This window comes from Varanus komodoensis, unplaced genomic scaffold (genome assembly GCF_004798865.1).
Source record: "Varanus komodoensis strain SLA01 unplaced genomic scaffold, ASM479886v1 scaffold53, whole genome shotgun sequence".
In the NCBI taxonomy this organism is placed as follows: Eukaryota; Metazoa; Chordata; class Lepidosauria; order Squamata; family Varanidae; genus Varanus; species Varanus komodoensis.
In genome coordinates, this window is record NW_025336126.1 from 3,853,833 (window position 1) to 3,879,870 (window position 26,038).

The 26,038-nt window shown below is 46.5% G+C and overlaps 1 protein-coding gene across 3 annotated transcripts; it reads left to right on the forward strand.

Moving 5' to 3' along the window:
* Positions 1-227: 227 nt before the first annotated feature.
* Positions 228-20,950, forward strand: HSPBP1 (HSPA (Hsp70) binding protein 1). 3 transcript variants are annotated; one of them, XM_044448041.1, is made up of 10 exons: positions 228-308; positions 2,065-2,138; positions 3,420-3,588; positions 9,138-9,351; positions 10,816-11,040; positions 12,325-12,480; positions 14,416-14,512; positions 15,155-15,266; positions 19,471-19,544; positions 19,957-20,950. In XM_044448041.1, the coding sequence occupies exons 3-10, from the start codon at positions 3,460-3,462 to the stop codon at positions 19,961-19,963; spliced, it is 1,014 nt and encodes a 337-aa protein (XP_044303976.1). In that variant the 5' UTR covers positions 228-308; positions 2,065-2,138; positions 3,420-3,459; the 3' UTR covers positions 19,964-20,950. The 3 variants fall into 3 exon arrangements, with proteins under 3 accessions (XP_044303976.1, XP_044303978.1, XP_044303977.1); XM_044448042.1 differs by lacking the exon at positions 228-308 and adding an exon at positions 1,145-1,260; XM_044448043.1 differs by having other exon boundaries at positions 19,471-20,950.
* The last annotated feature ends 5,088 nt before the right edge of the window (positions 20,951-26,038 follow it).

Consider the following 26,038-nt stretch of genomic DNA (forward strand, 5'->3'; position numbering starts at 1 on the left):
CCAGGCACTCATTTTGTGCAGAATCATCGCCGTGGCTCGTTGTCGCCCGTGGCGTCCAAAACAGCCGAGTTACTCTCAGGCAGAGAGCGTGCGGACGACCGCAGCAACCCGCAAGCGAGGCGGCGGGGCAGGGCGCGGGAGAAGCAGCGCGCTGCGCACGCGCCTCGCGAGAGCCCGGCCGCTCTCCCCGCCACGAGGGGGCCTTCGCATCTGCTCGGGCCGGGCTCCTCCCTTGCTTCAGCACGTGTTCCTACATGGCCGCCTGCACCAGCCGCATTAGGCCGGAGGGACGCGGTGCCTTTGCTGGGGTGAGCGGAGCGGAGCGGGCCGGCTGGCAGCGGCGGCGCCTCTGGGGTGGGGAAAAGGGATCCATCGGGGAGAAGGAGTCGGGAGGCATCACCGAGGAAGAGGCGAAAGAGAGAGAGGGGGGAAAGGGGGACTATGGGGGAGGGGTAACGCTTGTTTGCAGCCTTCTCCAACAGGGCGCCCCCCGAATGTGTTGGGCTGTAGCTCCTAGCATGTCTACTAACTACCGCTCCGAGTAGTCCACCACATCCGGAGGGCGCGCGGTTGAGGAAGGCTGATTTAGGGAGCCCCTTTGAAGTGCGGCACTTCTCAACCCAAAGAAGCAGAGGATAGCGGGGGCAGAAATAGAGATGACGTAGAGGGGCTGTAGTTGGGGAGCGGGCCGGTCGAAAACTTGGCGTGAGAGCGAGGAAGACAGTGGAGCTGCCAGCTCTTGAATTGTTAGGGAGATGTTTAGACCCTGTGCTAGTCAGATGCTGAAGCGCTGGACCCAGAAGAGGCAGAGTGCGCATGTGTGCGCAGCGTGGAGGCTGTGGTGTCGCGCTAGGAGTTGTGATTTAGCCGCTCAGGTGGCCTTTGACTCTTGGAGGAGAGACCCTGTCGCCTGCCTCCAGCTGGTGAAGTTTGTTCCATTCCTCTCAGCCAGAAAGTCCCATTTCACGCGACCGCTCTGAACACGCGCGTGTTCATGTGCGCGCGTGCGTCTGTGTGCGAGCGAGCGAGCGGCCGCGCGGGGAAGCTTGCCTAAGACCACTCCGTGTGCTTTTGGCAGAGGCAAAATTCAGACTGGGTCTCCCCGATTAGTAGTCCAGGCTCTTGGCCGCTGTGCTTTGCCCCCAGAAGAGGGGCCAGGGAGGTTGCAATCCTGTCAGCTTTTGGAATTAGAAGTTGGAAAAGGACACTCGACATAACTTGGAATGAGGACCAGAAGATGGGACAACTTGTTTTTCGATAGTAAGAGAATACAGGGTTTGACATGTTTTGTTTAGTATGCTTTTCTCCTGACTTTTCTTTGAGGAACTCAGAATCTTGCAAGGTAGATTAATTGGACTGGGAGTCAGTGACTGATCCAAGGCCAACGGTAGGAATTTAAACCGGCCTTTCAGGTCCTAGCCTGACAGTCTAACAACTTGCAGTCCACACATACCTGTTAGTGTAGACTGAAATGGTGCCTGTTTTTCCTTTGATTGAGGTACAAAGCTGTCCTCAGATCAGATATTAAAACTCTCTCTCTCTTGCACGCATGCAATAAGTGACTCCTTAAGGATTTACTGGTCTTCTCTGCAGAGTTTGCAGTCATCAGTGTGGACAACTACAATCCATATTGGACATCTCAGCCTATGTTGTGTTTAGAGTGTCAGCCTTGGATTTTGAAGTACTGCAGTTCAAATTTCTGCTGAGCTCTGATGTTTGCTAGGTGATCATGGACCTGTCAAATCCCCTTTAGCCTCTCACGAGATTATGGTGTGGATGAATTGCGGGGAGGTCAGCCATGCATTCCTGAGCTCATTGGAGGAAGGATGAGTGTATATGTAATGCATTAATAAGTATTCCCAGAAAAAGTGAGGAAGATACCTACCTTTCTTTTCTATTGTTGTCTGCCTTGATTATAAACCCATCAAGGTGATTGAATGATGTAAAGAGATCCTTACTGATGAGTTTAGGATGGGTTCATTTTGTATGTGGCCCCAGACTGTATGTTTTCTGAAACAATAGTTCTGAGTTTGTAACGTTTTGATTCTTCTATATTCCTTGCAGACTTGTCTGACTACTTTGGAGGAAGGACTCTCTTGCAAGCCAGTCCCCCAGTGAAGAAAGTCCCCAAAATCTTGGTAAGACCTTCAACTGATCAGCTGGCATATAGTGGGGGCGGGGGGGGGGGAGTTAGCTGGAAGACCTGGATTCTCTGAGCAATGTCAGATTAGAAGACAAGCCTTTTAGATATGTTAAGACGCAATCCTGTGCAAGTTGTGTTTGCTCAACTAATGTCTAATTAGGCCTCTGAGCCACTGAAAGAGTCCAGTCCTTTCCTAGAGAAAAGGATGGTGGGGCCTGTTGGTTGGCCCCACTGTGGGCAAGCCTCTGTAGGCATTTTTGACAATTCAGTGTCAAAGAACCTCCAGTTTTTCTCCTGACTTGGGTGCTGGGGAGGGAAACAGGATTACCATTGCAGCCGCATCTTCCAGGGTGGGAGGAAGTCGGGTGTTGTCATGGGGACAGCAGCACAGAGGTGAGAAAAAAGGCAGACATCTGAATTGTATATCTTTGCAAATTGTATATCTTTGGGGGAATTGTAGCACGTCAGGTCTTTTTTTCAGCCAGTGTGGTCAGTGGTCAATGTGATGGGAGTTCTAGTAGTATAACATCTGGGTTCTCACCCCTGCTATATATGAATGGCAGACTCATTTTATGAGAGCTAATCCACAATAGGAAGATTCCTGCAGGCTGCAGGAAGACCAAAGATTTACAGACGTACAAATAAATCTTTAGAAACACACTCCCAGTAACAGTCCACTGAGTGTACTGTTACTGGTTAACTTACTGGTTAACCAGTAACTGGTTAACCAGTAACCATAACTTACTGGTTATGGGAAGCTGGCTGCAAGTTTGGGAGAGGGAAATGGGAATGGAGTATTCTGAAAGAAGGTACAGCAACCTAGAACCCTGGACAGGAGCGCTCCGTGCTGCAGTGCTTCATTTAAACAAGATGTTTTGTTGAACCATCATTTTAATAATTAAGGTTTTTGGATGTTTTAAGGTATTTTCTCCCCACACTCATATTTTCTAGTCTTTTCCTCCTTCTCTTTTCTCTTAGTTTTATGATGTGCTGTATTATATTGTTCTAATAATTGTTGTTTTTATTGTACTGTTGTAATATTTTCCACTGTGTAAGCCGTTCTGAGCACTTGTCGGAAGGATGGGATATAAATTTTTGTAATAATAAATTTATGAGTCTCAGTTATAAACAGAACACAGATGCATACCCAAAAGAGGAAGGGGTAACCAAGACACACCTGGGCTTTCTGCATAAGAGTCTGGACAGACTTAGGGAGGTTGGCTGACTCTTGGGTTCTCCCACACACTCATCCCTCTTTTCTGCTTTCCTTTTGAAGTTTCGTGAGTTGCCTCCTGACTGGATTGCGGTTCCCAGCCATGGCTGAAGGGGGTGCTGGTGGAAACCAGCCGCCACGTGAACATCCCCACAACCTCCAGGGCTTGCTGCAGATGGCGGTCACCGCAGGAAACGCTGAACCTGCTCCGGTGGAGCCCATGTCTGATGAGGTGCGCAGCTTGGCTCACTGGCAGAGGGGAGGAGTGTGGTCCCTTGGCTGGACTTAGGGAATGAGATGCATCGTTGGAAACATCTGCTTTTTACTGGGCGACAAAGTTGTAGGCTCACTGGGTATACACAGGACGGATTGGAGGTGCTGAGTACCAAGACCTTCTAGTCAAGGAGAGGGGCATGCAGAAGAAGTAGACAAGGAGGTTCCCATCATTCCCTTTGTCATAAGCATTATTGCTATGGTCTGTCCGATTCACAGAACTCTGCATCTTATGATAAAAATTACACAGATGTTCAAACAGAGGCAATTGATAAAGCCAATCTAAATTCAAAATTCACCGTTAATTTCCAATGTTCAGGCTGTGTGTTGTTTATGTTGTCAAACCAGAAATAGCAATGTACAAGAGTAAGGTATTGACATGTTAGGTACATCCCAAAAATATGTAAAAACACAGCATAATTAAGAAAAAATCTAAGTGTCGGGGAGCTTCCCAAACAGCTAAATGTGCAGTCATTATGAAATGCTGACTGATATGGGGGGGGGTGTTTGAGGGGGGGTGGGAAACCAGGGAGGGAATGGAGAGGCTGGAATCTTAGTAGCACCTTCACATGGTAGTATCTTGTTGCAGGTCTCACACTTGTGTAAAGATTAATATTAAATTTTTCAAAAAGTTTCCTATCCCAACTTTAAAGGTAGTCAATGAGGAATTTTTTTAATGTCCTACAATTCACTTCACATGAAAATGATAAAAAGGTTAATAGATTGTGCAATAATAAAATGGCCATACAAGTAGCAGTAGCTACAAAGGAGGTTCAAGTGTATAACCTTCTTCACCTAGTTCTGTAAAGCTGGTATGGGGAACCCAGCGGTATTTTTCTCCCAGCTTCTTTTTCTGGTCTCCTCACTTGATTGATTTTTATTACAGTACTTTCTGAAAAATGATTTGTAAGACATCCTGGGAAGTATAAGCTCAAAAGGCAGGATTGAAGTTCTTTATAAAAATACAAGTTTGTCTGTTTGCTCTGTCTAGTCCAGAGAAGGGGAAGTCCCCACTGCTGGCCTGTGAGAGTTACATATTAGGGTCTCTTCCGGGGCTGATGCAATGCCCTTCCCTTCTCAGTGCCAGAGGAAGGCTGCCTTTATTTATTTATTTTATTTTTATTACGTCATCCTGGCCTTGTGGAATATCCTGGGAATCAGTCGGAAACTTTCCCCACCTCTGATTCAGTTGACAGCAACTTTCCACACTTACAGATAGGAGGCTGTCTGGGCCTTATCTGGAGTTAGTGTAGATTGTATGACAAAGTGTGTTCTCTGCTATGGAGTCCCTCCGCTTCAAAACATGCTTGGGCTAAAATAGAGGTGGGCGGTGATGTTTTGGCTCACAACTGCCATAATCCTTCACCATTAGCTATGCCATTTGGGGCTGATGGGAGCTGTGACTCTTCAGAAGTTTTGGCCACCCCTTTGGTAAGAGCTTGCAAGAGAACCGTGTCAAGCATGTTGTTAATTGGGTGCTTTCTGACGCATTCTGGCAAAATGCCTACATTATTTGGAGGGAGTAGTGAGAGAGACTGACAGACAGAAGCAAGGAAAGGAGAAATTGTATCATGTAAGGACCTCTGGCGGGATTCAGTGTGTACCTGCAGAACGTTTTGTGCCCAGGAGCACTGCTGCTGATGGCCTACTTTTTTCTTTAAAAGTAAAAAGCAGCTGTTCTTTCCTGTGGGAAAGAATGCAGAGTCGTACTTGGGCAGACACCACGAGGGTGTGGACTGAATTTACTTGCTGCTTCTAGCAGTTGTTTAGAATCAAATCTGTTTCTTTTGGCATTGCTCCTTCTCTTCACCTGCATGGCTCAATCCTTGATTCTGTTTCTTGGTCTACCTCTGTGTTAGAATATTGGGAGCTGCCCATTACAAGTGTTACAACATGGAGGAGACAGTCCATTATATACTTAGAACATTTTGCTTTGCTGTTTTATTTCTGGTAGCAAGACTGCATGAGCACAATACCAAAAGTGCTTAACTTCACCCTGAATTTTTAAAGAGGGAAACAATACCTGTGGTCATATTAGCTTCTCATATTTTCAAAAGCAGAAATGGTTCAGATAACTTTCACATTATTTACCATTTCTAGTGAATGTTGAGACCATGGGTCATACCATCTGGGTCTGTTGGGAATTGAAATCTAAAAGATTCAGAGGGTATGAGGCTGAGGAAGGCTATGCTAGCCATTAGTTGGGAAAGCGCAAGCAATCCTAGAGGTTAGGTAAGGAGAAACATGCTTTAAAAAGAAAATACAAATCCAGGCACTTGAACCTAAATTAACCAAGCTGGGAATATTAGCTTTGAAGTGAAGCTTTTGGCTTTAAGATGACTTGTTTGTTTTAGTAGGTATTAATCTGGAGGGTGCTGCTTATTTCTTACTCTGTGGATTTAATTGACATGCTTTAATTGCATTTTAATTAATGGATTTTTGTTTTAAGTATAATTTTACTTGTATTTTTATTGTTAACTATATATTTTATATATAAACACACTAATGCATGCAGAAATGCTGCTGATTGTTTTAATGGCTGTCAACTTTCACTAATGTGTCTTAGTTTTTGGCCATGTGCAAAATTTATCTGGAATTGTCAGCGTTCAGCTTTGCGCTGGTCAGCATCTGGTAGGTTCTGGATGCTTGTCATAGTGCAACTCGCAAAGGGTTTTTTAAAACTGCACTTTATTACAGTCATTAACAATAAGTCCTTTGGCTGGTCACAAATGCGTATGTGGAGGGGAACTGAAACCGTATAATAAAAAAATACAGTACAAGCATAAAATTAAAAACGAGCTAAAATAGAATCAAAATAAAACCAGGAAGAATAATGCTTTAAAATGTAAAAGATTCAATTATAACTGAAAGTCCTTCCCCTGGAGCTGAAAAGTTCATGATGCACTTTTCAGCACCAAACACCAGTTGTCAGCAGCAGTTGGACATTCTCCAACCAGGATGCTACCACTGAAAAGGTGGTCTTCTTAGGAGTCTCCCATCATACCCCGCTTGGAAGATGTACCCAGAGAAGGGTCTCTGAAGGTGATTTAGGATCTAGCCAGGAAAACAGAAGAGATTCCAAACGATTTTATTTATTTAGCTATTTCATGGACATTTTCCCTTTTTTTCTCCTCTGATGGAACCAAGATGGCTTACATGGTGCTCCCTGCCTCTTTTGCCAGCCCAGCAGCCCTGTGAGGTAGGTCAGGCTGAAAGTCAGTAACTGGCCCAAAGTTACCTAATGAGATTCATGATCAAGGAGAGACTAGGCCTGGATCTCCCCAGTCCCAGCCTAACAGTCTAACTGCTGTACCACCCTAGCTCTCTTCTCAGGGCTTCAGACTTTGAATTGGGCCTGGAAAAAGACGGTAAGGAAGTGTTGATCCTAAAGCAGTGGAGTAATGCGATCGCATTGGCCAGGCCAGTTCTCGTTAACAATCCTGCTGTCCTATTTTGGAGCAGCCGAAGTCTGTGGATTATTTTCAAAGGCAGCCCCATGTATAATGCATTGCAGTAATCTGAACAAGATGTTATGGGAGCATGAATAGCTGTAGCTAGGCTAGGCTTTCTCTGTCTTGACCGGGGAAAAGTGTGGTGGTGTTCAGAGCACTGAGCCGGACTCGGGAGATCCCCATCCTGATCCCTGCTTGGCCATGAAACTCACTGAGTGACTTTGGGCAGCCCCGACTCACTGCTCAATCTACCTCGAAGGACTGTTGTGAAGATTTTTTTAAAAGGGAGAGAAGACATGCAAATCTGCTTGAGGTCCTTGAAAGAGGAAAAATGGGATATACATGGGGTAAATGTGGTAACAATAACAGGGCTGTTATTGTTTTGCTGACTGAAGTTGAGCTCAGAACAACATACAATAAAATATTGAAACAGCAGTTTCAAGACAGTATTGCCATTTTTTAAAAAAGGAAACCAGAACAAGAAGGGCATAGATAAAATGTCAGTATGGTACATCAGAGGTTTAAGGAGACTCAGCAAGTAAAAGGTTTGTACTTGGTACCATTTGAAAAAATGCCAGAAATAGGCTTCCTGTCTTCTTTCGACAACCACTTAGCCTCAGCAGGTAGTGGGACCTGGAGTAAGCCCTCAGAGGATAATGGTCCCTGCCCACCTTCTGAGGGCAATCTGATAAGGCCCTTTCCCACGTCCCTCTGCCGTACAAGGTATGGTTGGTGGAGACAGGTGAAAGAGCCCGTTAACTTGTGGCTCCCAACGTCCAGGGATTCCTTGTCCTGGGAGGTTCAGTTACTTCCCACTTTGCTGGCCTTCCAGTGCTGCTTGAATGCTGCTTTGAAGTATTTTTATTCAGCTGCTTGGTCAGAAGGGCTCCCTGAATACCTTGCTTGCAGTCATTAAACCAGACAGTTCCTGGCAACACCATTACAGTCCAAAGAGACATAACATGCAAGGAAAGAGGGAAAGGGAGGGAAGAGGAAAAGATTAACTGGTGGAATGGCCTGCATCTCCCTCTCACCCCTCTCTGATCAACTTGCTGGAATGGCTGCTGCTGATGATGATTGAGGAGGAGGAGGAGACTTTGTGATGCTCTTCCAGCAGGGCTGGTAGAATATTTTTACCAGCCTTTCATTGCTCTGCTGCCAAGGCTTCTTTTTTTCCTTGTATCCTTTTTTCTTTACTCTTGGCTGGCCTTTAGTTTTAACTCTATAGATCCCCTCCTTGTGTTATTTTTGCTTTGTATTTTGCCGATTTCCTTCATATGTAAAAGCAGCATGTGTGCGTACAGGCCTGCATATTGCAGTCTAGCGGCTGTTTGGTTGGTGCTTTGCCCTTGTGAGCCGCTTTGGGGTGGAAAAGCAGGAGTTGAGGCATTCTAACAGGATTTCTACTGAACTGATTGTGGCGAGGGAAGTGGGGGCTTTGGCCTCCATCATTCTGTGGCAGCCCCTTCAGGCCCCTGCACAGAAACTTAACAGACCCTCTTGAATAGAGTGAGACACGAGGTGTGGAGATCCCCAGACAATCAGGCAGGGAGATCTTTCATGGCCCCTTTCTCTCGTGGAAGGCAGAGCCTAGAGCCAAACCGACATCAGTAGGGGCAACCTGAGATGAGCTTAGGGTTGCCTGTTAAACAGAAAAAAAAATACCACCCTGCCCTGCTTCTGTGCCTTCAGCAGCCTGCTATGCACAACTTCACAGGTTGGAGAGTTTCAGGGCATGGAGGCGGCATTAGACACTAATGCGTGTGCATTGAGATGCTGCTGAAATACGTTTATGATCTGTAATGACAATTGCCAGGTATAGATAGGGAGGGCCGAAGGGCTCAAGCAGATACGATGTCTGCACAGCCTTGCACATTGGCTGGCATGAAAGGTGTGGAGAAGGAGGACTCGTGGGTTCCCTAGAAGAGGCGATAGATCTTACATGGGGGACTGGAAGCAGTGGTTGGAAGAAGAGGACTGTCTGTGAGCAACATTTCCTGATCTGTCTCCTTTTTTCCCTCCTTCTGTGCTCTGCTGTTCAATGACTGACCTCCAGCGGAGGCAGTGGCTACAGGAGGCGATGGTAGAGGCATTCCGGGGGCAAGTGGATGAGGTAGAACAGATGAAGGAATGTCTGCGGCTACTGGAGGCTTTGACCCCTGGAGCAGAACGTGGAGAGAGTTCGGAGGAAGCGCATTCGGACCTCGACCGCAGAGAGAGCGCCTTGGACATTCTTGCAGAGTTGTGTGAAAACTTGGATAATGCTGCAGGTATGGAGATGGTCACACGTAGGCAGGCCTTTTAATAGGGGGAATTTTGGGCTCTCAGCTCTGCCATCACCTAAGTGGAGGTGGGCAGTGTCACCTATGGAATGTCCCTATTTCCAACCATTGTTTATATTTCAGGGCATAAGGTGCTCTGTGCTGCTTCAGAGCTTGACAAGCTGACACCTTTCCTCTCCCACCAGTTTTCTTAAAATGCTTTAAAACCTCCTAGAAGCTTGGTATAAAGGGTTTGGGTGTGATAGAGCCCCCATCCATTAGAGAGGAGACAAACTATTAAACAGCTAATTCATTATCAAAGGGATATTTTGTACATAAAGGAATACTAATATTTACTTAGGAATTTTCATTTTGTGTATCTACTTGGCAAATTCAAACCTTTCATAATTTCTTTTATCCCAGCCAAAATTTCCTCAGTTTCCCAAACCAGCCAGATGTGGACTCACAACCAAGTCTACTTCTTGGGTACAATCTTCCTCAGACTCCCAGAGTTCCTCCTTTTATATTACAGTGTATCCAGGCTTTTACTAACTACTTGTCTGACCATCTAGCAGAATCTTAGATCAGTCTCTCCGTGTAACACAGCCACCTGGTTCCTACTCCTAATCCCCACCAGCTACATGTAGGTACCCTTTGGTGAAGAATAGCTTAATATTCGGGTTTTTTCTATATCTTGTAGACCTTCTGCAACACCACCTACCAACCAGACTTTCTCCCTCACAAACTGTCACCAAACGGACATGTTAGCTTTTCATCTAATTTCCCAACCCCTCTTTTCTACCTGGTTAGAATCCCCAACCAATCAAAACTGAATTTGCCTGATGCATGTCCCATCTATAAATATTCAAAGCAAGTATCTCTCTTTCTACCTTTGGAATGTCACTAAGCAAGTACTTACAGAAGCTGCTGACAGTAACAAGGCAAAATTCAGCATCAGAAGAGTTCTGTACAGGGCGTACGTTCAGTCGGTGCATGTGTGAGCGAGGAGGAGGAGGAGTGAGTTGCTTGCTTTAAATAAGGGGACTCATTCCCACTGCTGTGCCCCTCCTGATAAGCTGCCTAATTCAAGTGGGCTTACTTAGCAGATAACCTGGGATGATTCAAGTTCTGCCCTACAGAGAAACTAATTGTGAGGAAGGAGGAGGGAAGGCGGGGGGCAACACTATTGACCTGCCCAACACTCCCTGCGCTCCATCTCTGGTACTATGTCACTCCATCCTTGAGCATCTTTGACATCTTCCAGGGGACATATAATTGGTGTCTCTACATGTTAAAGCAACCTGAGGAAGTTTCTAATGCTCAGATCATGGCATATCAGGAAATCCCAAGAATAGATGGTGTAAACGGAATAAATTTCCTTTCCTGAGCCTAATGGGTCACTGCTGCGGCATTTGGGGGACAGGAAAGGCAGGAGGCATCTTACATTGGACAGCTTGTGCTATTTTTTCCCAGACTTCTGCAAACTGGAGGGCATGCGGCTGCTGGCACACCGGTACCTGGAACATGAGGAGCAAGAGTTGCGCTGGCGAGCTGCCCACCTGGTGGGCACTTGTGCCCAGAACGTGCCAAAGGTGCAGGAGCAGGCGCTGGCACTGGGCTGCATGCGGAAGCTCTTGCGGCTCCTGGACCACGATCCCAGCGAGGCAGTCCGGATCAAGGCGCTTTTTGCTATTTCCTGTAAGCTTGGGGATATTTGGATTCTTGGGCTGTGGAGGCGAAGTCAAAACCAGATATGAAATGGGAGGGCCACAACTTGTCCTGCTCCCTGCTGGCACTGCCTTTAGTCTTGCAAGCAGATCAAGGGTAAATATTTATATTCCCCTCCTGCCCTCAGTAGAATAAGTGGCAGTTCAGATGGGAGCAATTAATATAGGGGAGATGGTGCAGCAGCAAACATATTGAATTCACTGTTCCCTAGTACTCCTCCTGTGATCAAATAAAGACCCCTCCCTATCCAATTTCTTTAAGATGTTCAAGGTGGAGGGAGGAGTCAGTCATGGATTTGCATGTTACATCTGTTCTGTGCCCCCCCCCAAAAAGAATAAAGTCCTTCCATTAGCAGCAAGCACACTTTATTGTTAAGTTACAAAGGAAGAGCATTAAATCCTGAATAGGAGAACCTTAAAAACCTGTGGGTTGTCCTCTAGTAGGTGGGTGTAAACTGGTGCTATTGCAATGATTCATTGTGATGTTTGTGAACTGCCTTTTTGTTCTAAAAAGAAACTAAAATCAGCGAAAACATGCCAAGAGAAATACAACAATGACAAAATCGGCACCCAAGCAACCAATCTGTTGCTGTTTTGTCCTCGGCATCAGAGGGAGATGGATTGCATGCCAGGCTTCTGCCTGGTACTGTCCACAGTTATAAGTGTATTAAATACACAGCAGTCCAGCAGCTGTTTAAGTTACACTTTTTACTTCCAAGGATTCATGGTTCAAACTTCTCCTAGGCGTTTTGGGAACCTTCATAAGTGTGCCCTGAACTGACATGACTGTGTCTTTGAGGAACAATTGATCTTATAGTTTGGCTGGAGAGTTCAGAGCCCTATTCAGGCAGGAAACACAATAAAGTCAATCTAACCTATACCTTGGTGTATCATTGTGAGGATAAAGTGGGGTAAGACACATCTTCCGGGAGCTCCATGGAGGTGGGGGGAGGAGGAGGGGGAGGATAGTTACTGTTATTGTATTATTATTATTATTATTATTATTATTATTATTATTCAATTGGCCAATTTTAGGTAGCATTGTACACCTCCTACTGAGTGTGTGGCAGTCTCATTCTTGGTTTATTATTCTTATTCGTTCAGTCCAAGGCCATGTCAGCCAGCCTGTCCAGCACCAAAGGCCGAGTCTTGCCTCTGGTGTGAGATGTAAATCTAGGTGCCTGGGCCCAACACTCTGTCTGTGCGCCTGACAATTTTGTGAACTCCCTACTTCCCTCTTTCTCTCTGCTTCCAGGTTTGGTAAGAGCCCAGGAAGCTGGGTTGCAGCAGTTCCTACGACTTGATGGGTTCTCAGTCCTCATGAGGGCCATGCAGAGCAGTGTGCAGAAGCTGAAAGTAAAATCTGCCTTCCTCTTGCAGAACCTTCTCATAGACCACCCGGAGCAGAAAGGTGAGAATCACACCATCCTCGTGTGTGGAGGTGTTACTTCTTGGGATGCTAGCGATTTATAGCACCTAATTCTCCATTGCCTCCATCGTGGTTGCCTCATCTTTCACTTCCTGCACTGGAAGTCCCAGCTGCTCTGGTTTCTTCTCTCTGTGGTCTTGACAGCTGAAAGTTCTCCACTGGCTTGTTAGATGTCCTGAGATTGGGTTGCCCTTGACGGTGAGACCAGATATGACCTGGCTGTTTTTTTGTGAGCCCCGAAGCATTACACTAGCTCCTACTATTCATAAAAGAAGATTTAAAGATTAAGATTACATTTTACAGGCCAACCCTGGTATTCCCACATGCCGATTAACTTTGGCTGCAATCATATATAAGACAAAAGAGAAATGCACCACAGTTTGTCATTCCCGACACATTTCAAGAGTCTTCTTTTTTCAAGGGCAATTGATGTCTTCTGATGTATAGTAACACTTAGAACTCCTTTCTCCAAAATCTGCGATGGAAGACACAATTCTGTCTACTAGTCTTCCTTAACCTGGTGCCCTCCAAAAGTTGTGGACCACAGCTCCTAGCATCCCTGTCTACTGGCCATGCAAACTGGGGCCAATGGGAGCTGAAGTCCAAAATATCTGAAGGCCACTAGGTCAAGCAAGCCTTCTATACGTTCTTCTCTGGAGTAAAGCCCATTCAACTCCATGGCTGTTATTTCTATGTAGACACGCAAAGGTGGTGCTGTTAACGGCTCATTCTCTCTACTCCTGGCTTGGTCTATAAGTAGGAATAGAAGAAGCTGTCTTCTACCAGGGCAGGCTATTGGTCCATCTAGGCCAGTATTGGTTGCTCTGATTGGCAGAGCTCCAGAGTCTCAGGCAGCGGTTTCCCCATCCCCAGCCGTCTAGGTCGCTTTAGGCTGGAGTTCCTGGGGAGCCAACGCAAGAGCTTTTGCACGTAGAGCCTCTGTTCTACCATGAAGCTCCAGGAGGATCCTGAAGGAAAAAAGGGTGTATTTTTCAGGTGGGGTTGGGAGAATGCCATTTTTAAATACACAATCCTTGCCAGTAAAGCACACGCAGAGCAGGGCCTAGGGTTCTGGCCCACGGCAGTCTGTATGTGAGTTTTCTACCTGCAGGTAGGGCTGTTTGTTTGAACTTTCCAGACTGTGGCTCTTCCACCTGCAGTCCAAAGTGGTATAGGCCACTCAGTGATCTGGTCTGTTCAGCTGCCTCAGGATACCACCACCTAGTTCTCTTGTTCGAGTAGATGAGGCCTCGTGGGGAGGCAGGGCTGACTCTCCGGTTAGGCAGATTGAGTTCGTCGCCTCTGGCGGCAGATGCTGGAAGGCAGCGAGGTGATGGAGGAGGAAGGCGTGAGCTGTGCAGCTTGCCCCGTGCTGCAAACAGTCGCCTGCCTGGGTTGTCAGGTGTGATGTAGGGTGTTATCTCATTCCCACTGTTGGAGCATCCAGCTTCTGGTCCACTTGGGCTTTGGACATAGAAGGGGAGAGAGTGCTCTCTTGCCTTTCATTTCAGGCAGCAGAAAGGGTTGTGGGAGCTGCCCGGAGGGATTCCCCAGGGTTGTGAGTGGCTGTTGGGGGAGTCTGATGGGGGCATTGGATAGAGGCTGAGGGTTAACCCAAGGCCTTTCCTCCGTGCTCCTTCAGAAGCCGTATAAGCACACGCTGCTGTTGTTTCCTCCACATTTGTATCCCGCCATTCCTCCGTTGGGGTCGGGGTGCATGCCTGGATATGGCGTTCCCCCCGTTCTCAGCTGCTCTGTGGGGTAAGTCCACCTGAGCAAGCGACTGGCCCAGGATGATTAGATCAGTGAGCTTCGAGGCTGTGTGGGGATTTGAACTCTCATTCTCCCAGCCAGGGTTCAAGGTTAATCACTTTGCACTAACAGTCATATGACCTGCTGCCTTCTTCCTCCCCACAGAGACACTCTGCTCCATGGGGATGGTCCAGCAACTGGTGGCCCTGATCCGGTCTGAACACAGCACTTTCCACGAGCACGTGTTGGGGGCGCTGTGCAGGTACGGAGCAGTGGGGAGCCGAGAACTGAAGCTCAGATCTGAGGGGTGCTCAAGGCTGGGTATTAGAAGGCTGTGTGCATGAAGCAGGGAGCTCTCTTGGGAGCAGTATTCTTGGGTCTCTGGAGTGAAGAGCTTGTGTATAGCAAGAGCGACACAGAGCAGTTGTGGCTGGCATGTGCTTTGGACCCAGTTCCTGCTGAAGGGGTAAACCCAACCCTCCCACGCCCTCTGCTTGCAAACTCTAGTGGTGAGTGTTGCTGACCATGTAGCCGAAATGGTGCCACGGACAGACAAGAGGGAGATACCTGCATGCATGGGGGACTCCCAAGGTTTGCAGAGGAGAAGCAGTGCTTTACATTGTGAACCCTAAGGGGGCATTTCTCTGCAAAATGAAAAAAGAAAACAAAATCCCAAGGAGCACTGAGTATGCTTAATGGCCATACAAGGTTTTGTGGCCATTGAAAATGAAAAGGGGGTGAGGGGAAGATGGCTCAGAGTATTACAGGAGAGAGGCATAGGTTAGAAACCTGGGCAGGAGTGCTCCTTCTCAGCTGTGCAACCTTTTGCTCCAAGTCCCAGTTGTCCACCTTTTGATCACCATTTCCTTTCTTTTGTGTGGCCCCTTCCCCATCCCCCAAAAAGCCTAGTAACAGATTTCCCTCAAGGTGTACGAGAGTGTCAAGAACCAGAATTAGCACTCGAGGAACTGTTAAAAGAGCGATGCAAGCTACTAAAGGATCAGGATGAATTCCAGGTAAGCCAGAAGGATTCTACTTTTGCAATTTTCCAGTTTTGATCAAAGGATGGGGTAATGCTAGGAAGGCCAGGCACCGAAGGCATGTTCAAGCTTTTCTCTACAACGGTGAGGGCTGGAAACTTTTTTGAAAGGGAGAACTCAAGAAAGCAGAGAGAAGCTGAGCTTTGGAAGGCCAAATTGCCCTCCATGCTTGAACTACAAAGCCCCTGGCAGCTTCGCTTGCTTCTTGGGAAGGTGGGAGCATGTTTGGCTTCAGGCTTCTTCAGAAACCGTATAAGCTTTGCTCTGCTTTGTTTGCTTGGCGTTAGGGGACACCAGACACTTTTATTGACCTCTGAAGACACGGGTGGGCATATGTCAGGTTTGGGAGATCTAGCCTGGTGGTATTTAAGTCCTTGCCTGATTGCTCTGAGTGACAAAGAATGGCATGCAGGCAAGTAAGCAGGCTGGTGGAGAAGGGATTGAGCACTTGTGTTTTTAATCCACGCCCTGGCTTGGAAACCATGTGGACCAGCAGAGCTGAGGAATCCCCCCCTCTCTGCACCCCTTGGGCTGCTGCAGGAGGGCCAGAAGCCCCTGCTGGGCTCGCACAACACAACTAGCACCGTTGATGGTCATCACGGATGGTTCATCTTGTCGTCCAGCCCCAGCTGTGATGGTTTTCCATTGTGGCTTCCCATACTGGAGAACCACAGCAAGGAGCAGCTGGAGAACCCGACCACAATCATTTGCTGGGTTGTCTGACTGGGACAACATGGTCCATTGTGGGTGCAGCCCAGGACTCAGAGAGCCGCTTGATCGCCCAGTTTGGCACCGCTGCCCGAGGCATCCCTCCTCCCTCTGTGCCCCAGAGACCCACTCCGGGGGAGGGGGCAGGAGCCAGTGTTTTGCTGGGTGGTGCTGCTCTGTTCTGGAGGAGGGTTGCTCCCAGGCAAGAGCAGGACCATGGGCTTGGTGGGGATGCGCCAAGAACAAGGCACCTCTGCCAGGCGTGTTGCACCACTCCCTGCCCTGCTCCCGCTTTGGACTCATCCTCTCAGGCAAGAGCCCAGAGAATGAGGTGGGTTTGGGGACAATGCCCTGCCCTTGGGGCAGCCCCACAGAGTCCATGGCTTGCCTTCCTGGCCCCTGCCCATGTAACTTGCTCCATGCAGGAGTGCAGAGCCAGCAAGCTGCTTTGCGAGGCTCTCCTGAGAATGCCCCTGCACTTGTGCCGGAGAGGTGGGAGCAGGGGGTCAGTGCCCCCCGTTTGGTCCCCCACTGCTCCCCCAGAGTTGCCCATTTGGGCACAAGCAGAGGCAGGCACTGGCTTTGCAGCACCGCCCTGCTGAGCAGGTCCCTGGTTCCTCCGAGCGTCTTACTCCCAGGCAGGAGCTGGGAGCCGGCCCTGCGAAAGGGGCAGCACGGCTGAGCAGATTGGGAACTCCCGGGCCCAGTGCCAGATCAGCTCTGTGGCCGTCATCCTCCTGTGCTTTGGTGTGCAAACCCTGTTTGCGGCGCAGAGAGGCTCCGACAGCTGCAGTGAGCCAAAATCAGCTCAGGATCACAGCTGTCACAAAGAGAGGCCTTGTTGTCTCCCTGGTGTCAGCTGAGGTGGCCCCAGGAGGAATGAGGAGGAAAGGGCGGGGGCGGAGCAAAGCAACCCCCGCGAACCCTTCTGCAGCCTCATCAAGGTTGTTTGGCACTTGATGGCAGCCCGTTGTAGTGATATATCACACTGGGTTGCCATTACATGCAAACCTGCCCTGAGCGTGTGTGTTTTTGCAAGCCAGAAGCCTTTCGGAGCTTGTTTAAAAGGCTGCGTTACATTGGATGATCTGACACTCCTGAACTTCTTTCAGTGCAAGCAATATTTATTTATTTATTTATTTATTTATTTATTTATTTATTTATTAATTAATTAAAACATTTCTATGTTTGGGGCTTTTGCCAACGCCACTTGGCCTCCGTGAAGAATCGTGGTGGATGGTGGCTTTCCTATGAGTGCAGGGCGTGCATGCAGTACTCTAGCCCTTTCTGCAGCGGTGCTTCCATTTCTGCTGCTCAGGAATGGAGTGGATAAACATTCCCAGCTGCAGGAGGCTGGAGTCCGCTTCCTTGCCATGGGATTGCGCGACCAGTCCCATCCCTTCTGTAGCCTTCTGATGTTCTCCTTACTTTTTAGCACTTGATTTGAGGGGAAACAGGGAGAGATGCACTGCCTTTGTGTTGTGTCTACGGCTCTTGTTTTGTTTATTCTGAACAGACAAGTTCCCGCCCCCTACCGTTAGCAACCAGCAGTTTTCTCCCAACGTAGCAATTAGGTTACACCAAGCTTGATAATTAAACAATTGGCGTAATGAAGGGAAGGGTGATAGCGAGCCTTGCTCCTCACTGCTGTGCCATTTCGAAAATGCCCAACTTCCTTCCCTTCCCTGCTGAGCTCCACAAAATCGCTGAGATGAGAGCACTTGGGGACCCTGAGGATTCTCGCTCATTCTTACACATGAGGTGCTGCATGGCTGCCCCTTGAAATGGAGGAGGTGGGGTGGGCGAAGGTGTGCATCACAGTCAACTCATGGATGTGCTTTATCATGAGTTTTATTGCATTTGAAGGCACTTGCATTTTCAATGTTTATTGAAAGTGTGTAACAAGTCTCAGACAGTGCACCCCCAAAATAATCAACAGGCAGCTATTCCCTTTAAATCCAGTGAAGGAAGAATTCATTGCTTAGCATGTCTTTCCATAAGGTGCCCTGCGTTTGTATTTAGTGTTCGTGGTGCTCAGTACCCTGAAAGCATTTGCAGACGCATGAGCAGAAGAGTTGCATGGTACGGTCCACCCACTCAGACTTCAGGGATGGGTGGGGCCGAGGAGGAGGTTGCTGCTGGTTTTGAATTGCTCTTTGCTCCTGCTCAGAAGCAGCAGCTGATAAGCACTTCCACGCACTTAAACAACCAGCATGTCCCAGTGCTGGCCCCCAGGCCTACTTGTGGCAGTCAGGAAAGGTGTTTTGTTGCCCATCCAGGTTCTAGCCTTTTGGGAAAGAGATAGGATTTCTTGGAGAACTGTCTTCAGGAATGTGGTCTGATCTACTTCCTCATATTACCAGCCTCCAATAAGGGAATCTGTTTCTCTGGACAAGCTGCTGTCACATCTGGCCTGATCCCTTCATCTGTTTCTGGAATAGGGAGGTTCCATGCTCTCCAGATGTTTTAACTACAAGTCCCATAGTCCTGATCACCCATACTAGGTAGGGTTGATGGGAGTTGTTCATAAGATGGAGACTGCTAGGTTGCCTACTTGTGCTTTAAAGTAGCCACTGCTAAATGAAATCTTTGTGAATAAAATTATTCAATCTACTGTTAACCTCTCCCCCGCCCCCATGTAACTGAGGCTGTGGTCTTATTCATATCCACATAAGAGTAAGTCACTGAATATGGTGGTACTTACTTCCAAGTAAACATGCATAAGATTGCTCTCGAAGCCAAAGTATATGCAGTTAAAATAAACAAACATTCTTCCTCTGTTTATTCTGGTCTTCATCTTCCTGTCCAGTCTGTCAGATTTTAGATCGTAAGCTCCTTGGGTCCTATCCTGCTTTTTAAAGAGACACACATACATACAGATTGTTTGGAAGATCTTTGGAACTGGACCTAGATCTTGGAACTGTTGGGCACTGTTACCAAGACTTCCTCTCCTGGGCACTACTGTTGTTCATAGTTAACACCAGAGAGGAAAACAGATAGTTTGAAATATCCCTCAGGGACTATAATTTCACTTAGTGAGTATATGTGGAGAAATTTCTATTGCTTCAGGAAGGCTAGACCACTTGTAAGGAATGTTTGATATGAGGTCACATTCAGACACTTTATTTCTCCTTCTATTGCCATGCAACCAGAATAGGAGAACTGCACCACACCTTTGAATTGGCCAAAGCAACAGAGATTACAATGGGCCATAAAGAATGTGCGTAAGGCCTTTTTGTTCATGTATGAGTATGCAAGCTTTGAAGTTAACACAGATCTCTTAATTGGGCAGAATAGAAGCAGTGTGGGAAGCAAAGATGGTGAGTAAAACAATTTCTAGTTTCAGAGCGGGAAGTCTTCATTACTTGAACAGCATTTTGGCAATCAAGTCAAGTTGCAGTGATCCAAGAAGGATCAAAACTGTCCTCATATCCTCCTCTCTCATTCTTTTTTACATTATTATTTTAAATAGGAGGAACAGGATTTCTGTGAGACACTTCTGCGCCTTTGCTTCTGCAATCAACCTGATGAAAACAACATGGATCGGTAACTTGGCTTCCCTTCCTCCCACTTGACAGTTGAAGTTCTCTTGGACCCATGTCAGTTGGAGACACTGTATGGAAACGCCCCTGTTTATCCTCCATTCACTGAACTGGCAACAGGCTGGAATAACAGAAGATCTCTCTGAAACAAGATACGGAGCTTGTTAACCTAATGATCAGCAGGAAGACACTTTCATAAGCTGTCACTGTGTAACTTCCTCTCTGCCACCCTGCAGAAACTTGCTTTCTGCTGCTCTCCCTATCCTCAACCCCACAGTTTACCGCCAAGTAGCTATAGTTTCATGATGGCTCTTAAGTTCTCCATGTTTCATTGGGAAGTGACCTGTTTCCCATAGCTACACTGCTTCTTTTCAGAGTTGAGATACTTGAGTGCCTTTTTACTTTTTTTTATCCAGGAAGTAGCTGAATGGGGCATCTTTAGATCTACAACTAAAATGGATTGCAGTTGGCTACTCCAGAAACATACACCAGATCGCATATTTGGGGAACATCAGTTCAAAGGACTTGCGCATGTGTGTATAGGACGTATCTTTACCCATCACTTAAACAGCCATTTTCAGGGAGGAGAAAATGTACTAGCTGAATTCTCTGTAAGGTTAATGTTGCCAGCTGCAGAAGAGGACTGGATTCCTGCACCTCCAATCATTGCAAAGAGTGATTTTAACGAGAGACTAGCTGAAGTTGCCTCTTCTACACAACTATCAGAAGGACAGGAGGACATCCTCTTTTGCTGCAGGCCTTCTGGTTGAGGTCTTGGCTTCATTCACCCCCTTTCATGTCATTGGCTGACGATGAGCAGATGTATTGTGGGGGCTCGCATCTCCCATCACTCTGCTTTTGCTGTTGCTGTGTTCTCTGCTTAAGGTTTCTAAAAAAACAAAAAAACAAGTTTCTGTTTTAGGTGATAAGTCTGGCACATTTTTGTCTTTCCTACCAGATGCGTTTATACCTTCTTTTGTGTATTGTCTCTCTCACTTAGAAAAAGATGACAGAGGCGGTCATTCCAACGTAGGGGTCAGCGAACGCAAGTCATCATGCTCCCAATCAAAATTGGCCTTCATCAGCGCCTCTTAGTTGTTAAATTTATGTACTGCCAAAATTGGTACTCCAGATAGTTGACAGCAGTTGGATACACATGAAAAACGAATCAGCTAGAACATAAAGCTGAGTTGAGGAAAGCCATTGTGGTGGAGTGGTGAGAGTGTCCAGCTAGGCCTCGTGGCCTGTGGCCATGAAGCTCGCTGGGAGGCCTGAGGCCAGTCTCTGATTCAGCCTAACGAGCCTAACAGAGGACAGCAGAGAGGAGGAGAGCCTCCTAAATCACCTTGGGTTCCTTACAGGAGGAAAATGTAACATTGAATGTCATTATAAATAAATTTTAAAATACAAGGAAATAGCACCTCCCTTCCTTAGCTATTATCCCAGTGGTGAGAGTGTCTTTCCCAAAGGCACTTCTGGAGGACACTGGCAGAGCTTCTGCCTAATGGATTGTGTTTTGCTTCCAGAGGAGATACGCCATATTACAAGGGACTAATGGAACTCCCCCTTTCAAAGCAGGGTTGGTTTGCGAGCGAGACAGAGTGAAGGGTGCTGTTCTAGAAACACAAGTCCGGCGTGACATCCCTTGGGTGTGCAGAACTGGTTCTGTGATTTTTCCAAGCCAGGGAACAGAAGCATCATATATATTTTTCTTCCAATGATGAATTGGGAAAAAAGCAAATCACCAAATGTTGGGCCACTTTATTTCCCAGAGTTTCTGACCATTGGCCTTGCTAACAGGCTTCTGGGAGCTGAAGCCCCAATTGGGAGAGCTGCCTTCTGCCTGCCCCTGCTCTAAAGTACTCATGGTGGCTGGCATTTTAAAATGGGTTAAAATTTCCTGGATATGATGAACAAGACGTCTGGAGGGAAGAAAAGCACACGTATATTCAGCTATTGTCTTTTTCATGCTTCTACATAATAACTGTTGTATGAGGCAGTTCTCAGAGGAGCTCAATGGACATTGGTCCTGGCTAGGCCTATGGAGAGTTTAATTGCTCTTTAATTCCTCCCACTGATGTAGCCACCGTTAATCTTTTATCTTCTCCTCCTCACCCAAGAGAACATTGTGATCCTCTGATGATGATAATCATCAACATAGGCAGGAGAAAAGGCAGTCTTTGAAAAGTCCACTATGAATAATGAAACACATTGCCATAGGATGTGGGGTTTGCTCCTAGATTTCAGGTGGCTTTTAGAAAGGATTAGATAGATTCACAAGGGAGGTAATTAGCCATGATAGATAGAAATGAAAGCTGCAGCAGCCTCCTTTGGATTATCATTTGCTGGCAGAATTCAGGCTCTTGTGAATTTCCCACTGATTGCCTTCTCTGGGCAACAGATGCTACAGTCGATGGGGTTGTTTCTTACCTAACCCTGCTTACCCCATCCATGTCTTCAGTGGAAGGTTGAACCCTAGGCTAAAACTAAAACGACTGCTGGAGATAATTATCATTTATTTGCTTTACGCCTCCCCATGTGGTGCATGTTTTACTTTCAGGTAAACCTCGTATATGAACAAAGAGGTCTCATGCCCAAGCCATAATTACACAAGTAATTGCCCCATAGCACCTTGAAAAAATTGTACAACCATAACATTTGCTGAACTGCTAAGGGTTTAGAAGGAGAAAGTGCTAATGTTTATGCCACTGCAAAACAAGAGTGTGTGTGTTGATTCCAACTAGAAACAAGGACACTCCTTCATTTCCTTCCCCACAACCACCTTCCCCTCCAGTACAGGATGTATTTTACCTTTAATCAGACCAGAATATTTTGAGTGAACAAGGACTGTGAAAATTCGACAAAAATGATGGCATAAAAACTTATAACCTCACTGATTTATAGCTCCCAGTTACTCCCAAATCTTTCCCTCTTTCTCTCTTGTCACTCTGGTAACTGGCCTCCATTTAAGGTCGAGGTCCTAGTGCTGAGCATACATGGAGGCTCAGTTTCAATCAGGACAGTGCTGACTTTTCTGAAGACACCCCATGTGTTCAGAATATCAGTGGGGTGTCACCCTTAGGCTGATGACCACACAACCATACCAAGGCTTATTTCCCTTTGCATTGAGTCAGGCCAGTGTCAGAACTGACTTGGCAACAGCAGTCCAGGTTGTCAAGGAAGAGTTTTCCCAGCCCAGTCTGAAAATGGCAGGGAATGAACCTGGGGCATTGGCATGCAAAACAGGTACTTTGTGGCTTGGCTGGCGAGGTTGCTGTGGATGGCGCCACAGCCACTGAGAATACAGGTGCACTGCTGTGCAGCAACATCGTGAGCAGACATGCCTGCCTTGGATTTGTTTGATGGTAATTTATGGAAGCAGACAGCAAGACACAAGAGGTTTCTTGTGTATCGCCACTCCAGGAAGATCTTGCTGGGCCTTTAGAGAACTAGAATTGCTGGTGCTAATAGCTATGATCTCATGCATCCTAGTATCAGATTCATTTTCTTAGTGTGGATCCTTGCACAGCCGAAGCAGAAATAGCCATGTACAAGAGGGAAGAAGCCAGGGGTTGCAGAAGTACAGAAACATTTCAGGAACAAACTCTGAGGACCAATTATGTTGAGTGGGTATGACATACTGGTTGTTGCTGTGTGTGGGAAATACATGGTGAAAGGAACCATCCTGGAATGGACTTGGATGGCTGGAATCCTGAACAGGGGATCTCCACACTACAGCGTTTTCTTGGAGTACCCACTTCTCTGGTAGTCCTGTGTTCTGACCAGAACTGTAGGCCAAAATATTTGGAGAACCAAACACTGCCCTCCCTGTCCTGAAGTCTCCACAAGGGGGCATGGCTTATTCATTTATTAAATAATTTATAGCTGCCTTAAAAGGACCCCTGAGGCATCTCACAAGCATAAAAATAGAAATAAAACACCATAAGAACTGGTAACTTTAGAAAGGAGCCATAAAAATAAATGGCACTGAAGCTCAAATGCTCCCTTTTATGTGTTTCTTGCCTAGAAGCTTCAATGGAGGAAGCCAGGCGGGTTGCTGTGGTGGTAGAATTCCAGCATCTATAGGCTAGGTGCTGCCACTGCGACTGCTCTGCCCCACCAGGCCACCAAATGCAACAAGACACAGAGCAATGCTTTGGGAGATTAACACAATGAGAAGATTAACTAATATGGGGGAAAGCAGCCTGACCTCAAACCATTTAGAGCTGGGCTAATCACAAACCCACTTTAACTGAGCCAGAAGCAATGCTGGAACTCGGTGAGATTAACCTCCCTAACCCTAATGCTCTTCCAGTGTTTGCAACATTCCTGACCATGGACTAGGATAGCTGGGGCTTGAGGAAGCTGAATGCCAGAACATCTGGAGGACATTAAGTTGCAGAAAGCTACAGAGTAATGTTGTACCATTTACAGCTGTTCAAGCAAGTCATTCCACCAAAAGCTAACTCTAGGCAGTTGCACAAGTTCTGAGCGGTCAGCTGATTCTTGCAAAAGGCCAGGAGTACCCAGTGCTGCACCAGCACACACTTCCAGTGGCATCTCTGAAGGGGTCCCCCAAATAGTGTCTGCAGGTACCCGATAGTTAATTATTTTTCCCCTATGTTAGCAAATTTGGAAGCTTCAAGAAATGCAGACCAAGCCTCCAAATAAGTATCCATTTTAAGTTGGCTTCTATACACCACCTATTCATATACTGAAAGCTTTCTAAGGTTGCATTATAAGAGGTGAGTATCTGCCCAATTTTGTAGTATCAATTTTTTAGCTGTTGAAAGGGCACAGAGAATCCATTTACACAGACCATTTATTAATTTCCATGGAACAGGTCAATAATTTAAAAGAGTACATACATCAATGAATATTAAAGATGATTCCAGTACAAAATTTATCTGTAATAACTTCCCCTGCGAAAGAAACAATTATAGAACATTTCCAAAACATGGTTTTAAAAGAAGCATTAGCTGTATTGCACTGGCAGCAATTAGCTGAATTGAACAATTCCGTATTAAAGAGACCCTTTGGTGTCCAGTAAGTCACAAAACAACCATTTTGGCTGAATTAGATGCAGCCTAAGATACATAAACATGACAGGTGGATGCCAAAGTGGCAATCCACAGAAAGTCCTTTTGTTACGGTTCCCACAGCAGTTTGTCAGATTCCCAAATGTGCCCAGGGATAAAAAAAGGGGACACACCATATGATGATCCAGCTTTTCCTGAAGTTGCTTAGCTCCCGGATCCACAGCACATGTGGGGTTTGCATCTTCCTCCTGAGTAGACCTAGTGGGTCTGGAGTTTTGTCACTGATTCTCTTCTGCTTCCAAAGGAATTTGTCAGGAAGCAGCAGTATGTGTGTGTATCCAGATCTGGGATGCTTATCCTGGCAAGGTGCAGGAGACCTCAGCACTGGAGCCCCTCTGGCGGGGGGGGGGGGGGAATCTTCTCAGGAAGCAGCATCAGGTTCAGCTCATGGTACTTAGTTCTCAGGCACTCTGTTTGCACCAGAGCCATCACTGGAACTTCATCCTCTTCCAGAAACAGAAGCTTTATCCAGGCTGAGTCTTGGTGGGTCCTGTGACAAACTCTGTGGGAAAAATAAACCCCAGATACCATTCTAGCCGCCCGATTTTGGCCCAACTTTTGTTTTCAGGTGTGTACTTTGAAATTCCCTCTGTGTGGTAAACCAAGGGATGGATAAAATGACACAGAGCACCTCAGAATGCAAATCCTAAAGTATTTTTAAATGATTTGTTATTAACAGAAAATAACCTTACCTAATAAAATTTAAGACATTTAAAATATTTTTAAAAGTTATTTCATTTCTATATAATTCACAGCTGGAGCTTTCTGGATGGTTTACAACAAAATATAAAAACAATAAAATACAATAGATAAACGCACTAGCAAGATTAAAGAAAAATAAAACAGCATACAAAACATTAAAAGACAATTGGAAGGTAATAAAAAGATTCAGCCAAGAATAAAAGAAAGGTATCTGGAAATCGTGTCAGGTCCCTGAATGACCAGGCAGGTCTTTAAAGGCCTCTACAAAGAGGACTGTCTTAACCTGTTGCAGAAAAGATGGCAAATTTTGTGACAGGTAGAGTACAGCAGGGAGATTATTCCAAAGATGGGGGGCAGGCAACCACAGAATAGGCCAAAACCAAAATATGTGGTCTGTGTGTGTGTCAGATGGGGATACAAATTTGTCAGCATTTGCATATGCAAAAGCTAACCTGTTATCTCCTAGTGACAGAACAAGAGGTTTAACCATCTCTGTGCCCATGTAGATACATGATCTGTACATATGCTTGTACATCCGTACCACACTCTAAAGAAATGAGCCTGGTATTTTATTCTCATGAACCAGTGGCAAAGGCCTAGCTGGCCACAAAGAACATGCTCCTTTCAAAAGCATATACACAAAGAGATATCAAAGTCACGAAGGCTCTTTGCTCTTTGGTTTCTGGAAAGATTATGT

Coding starts and splice junctions, on each gene's coding strand:
- HSPBP1 (XM_044448041.1), top strand. CDS start 3,460: ATGGCTGAAGGGGGTGCTGGTGGAAACCAGCCGCCACGTGAACATCCC. Junction 9,352..10,815: donor AAACTTGGATAATGCTGCAG/GTATGGAGATGG, acceptor ATTTTTTCCCAG/ACTTCTGCAAACTGGAGGGC. Junction 14,513..15,154: donor GTGTTGGGGGCGCTGTGCAG/GTACGGAGCAGT, acceptor TCCCCCAAAAAG/CCTAGTAACAGATTTCCCTC.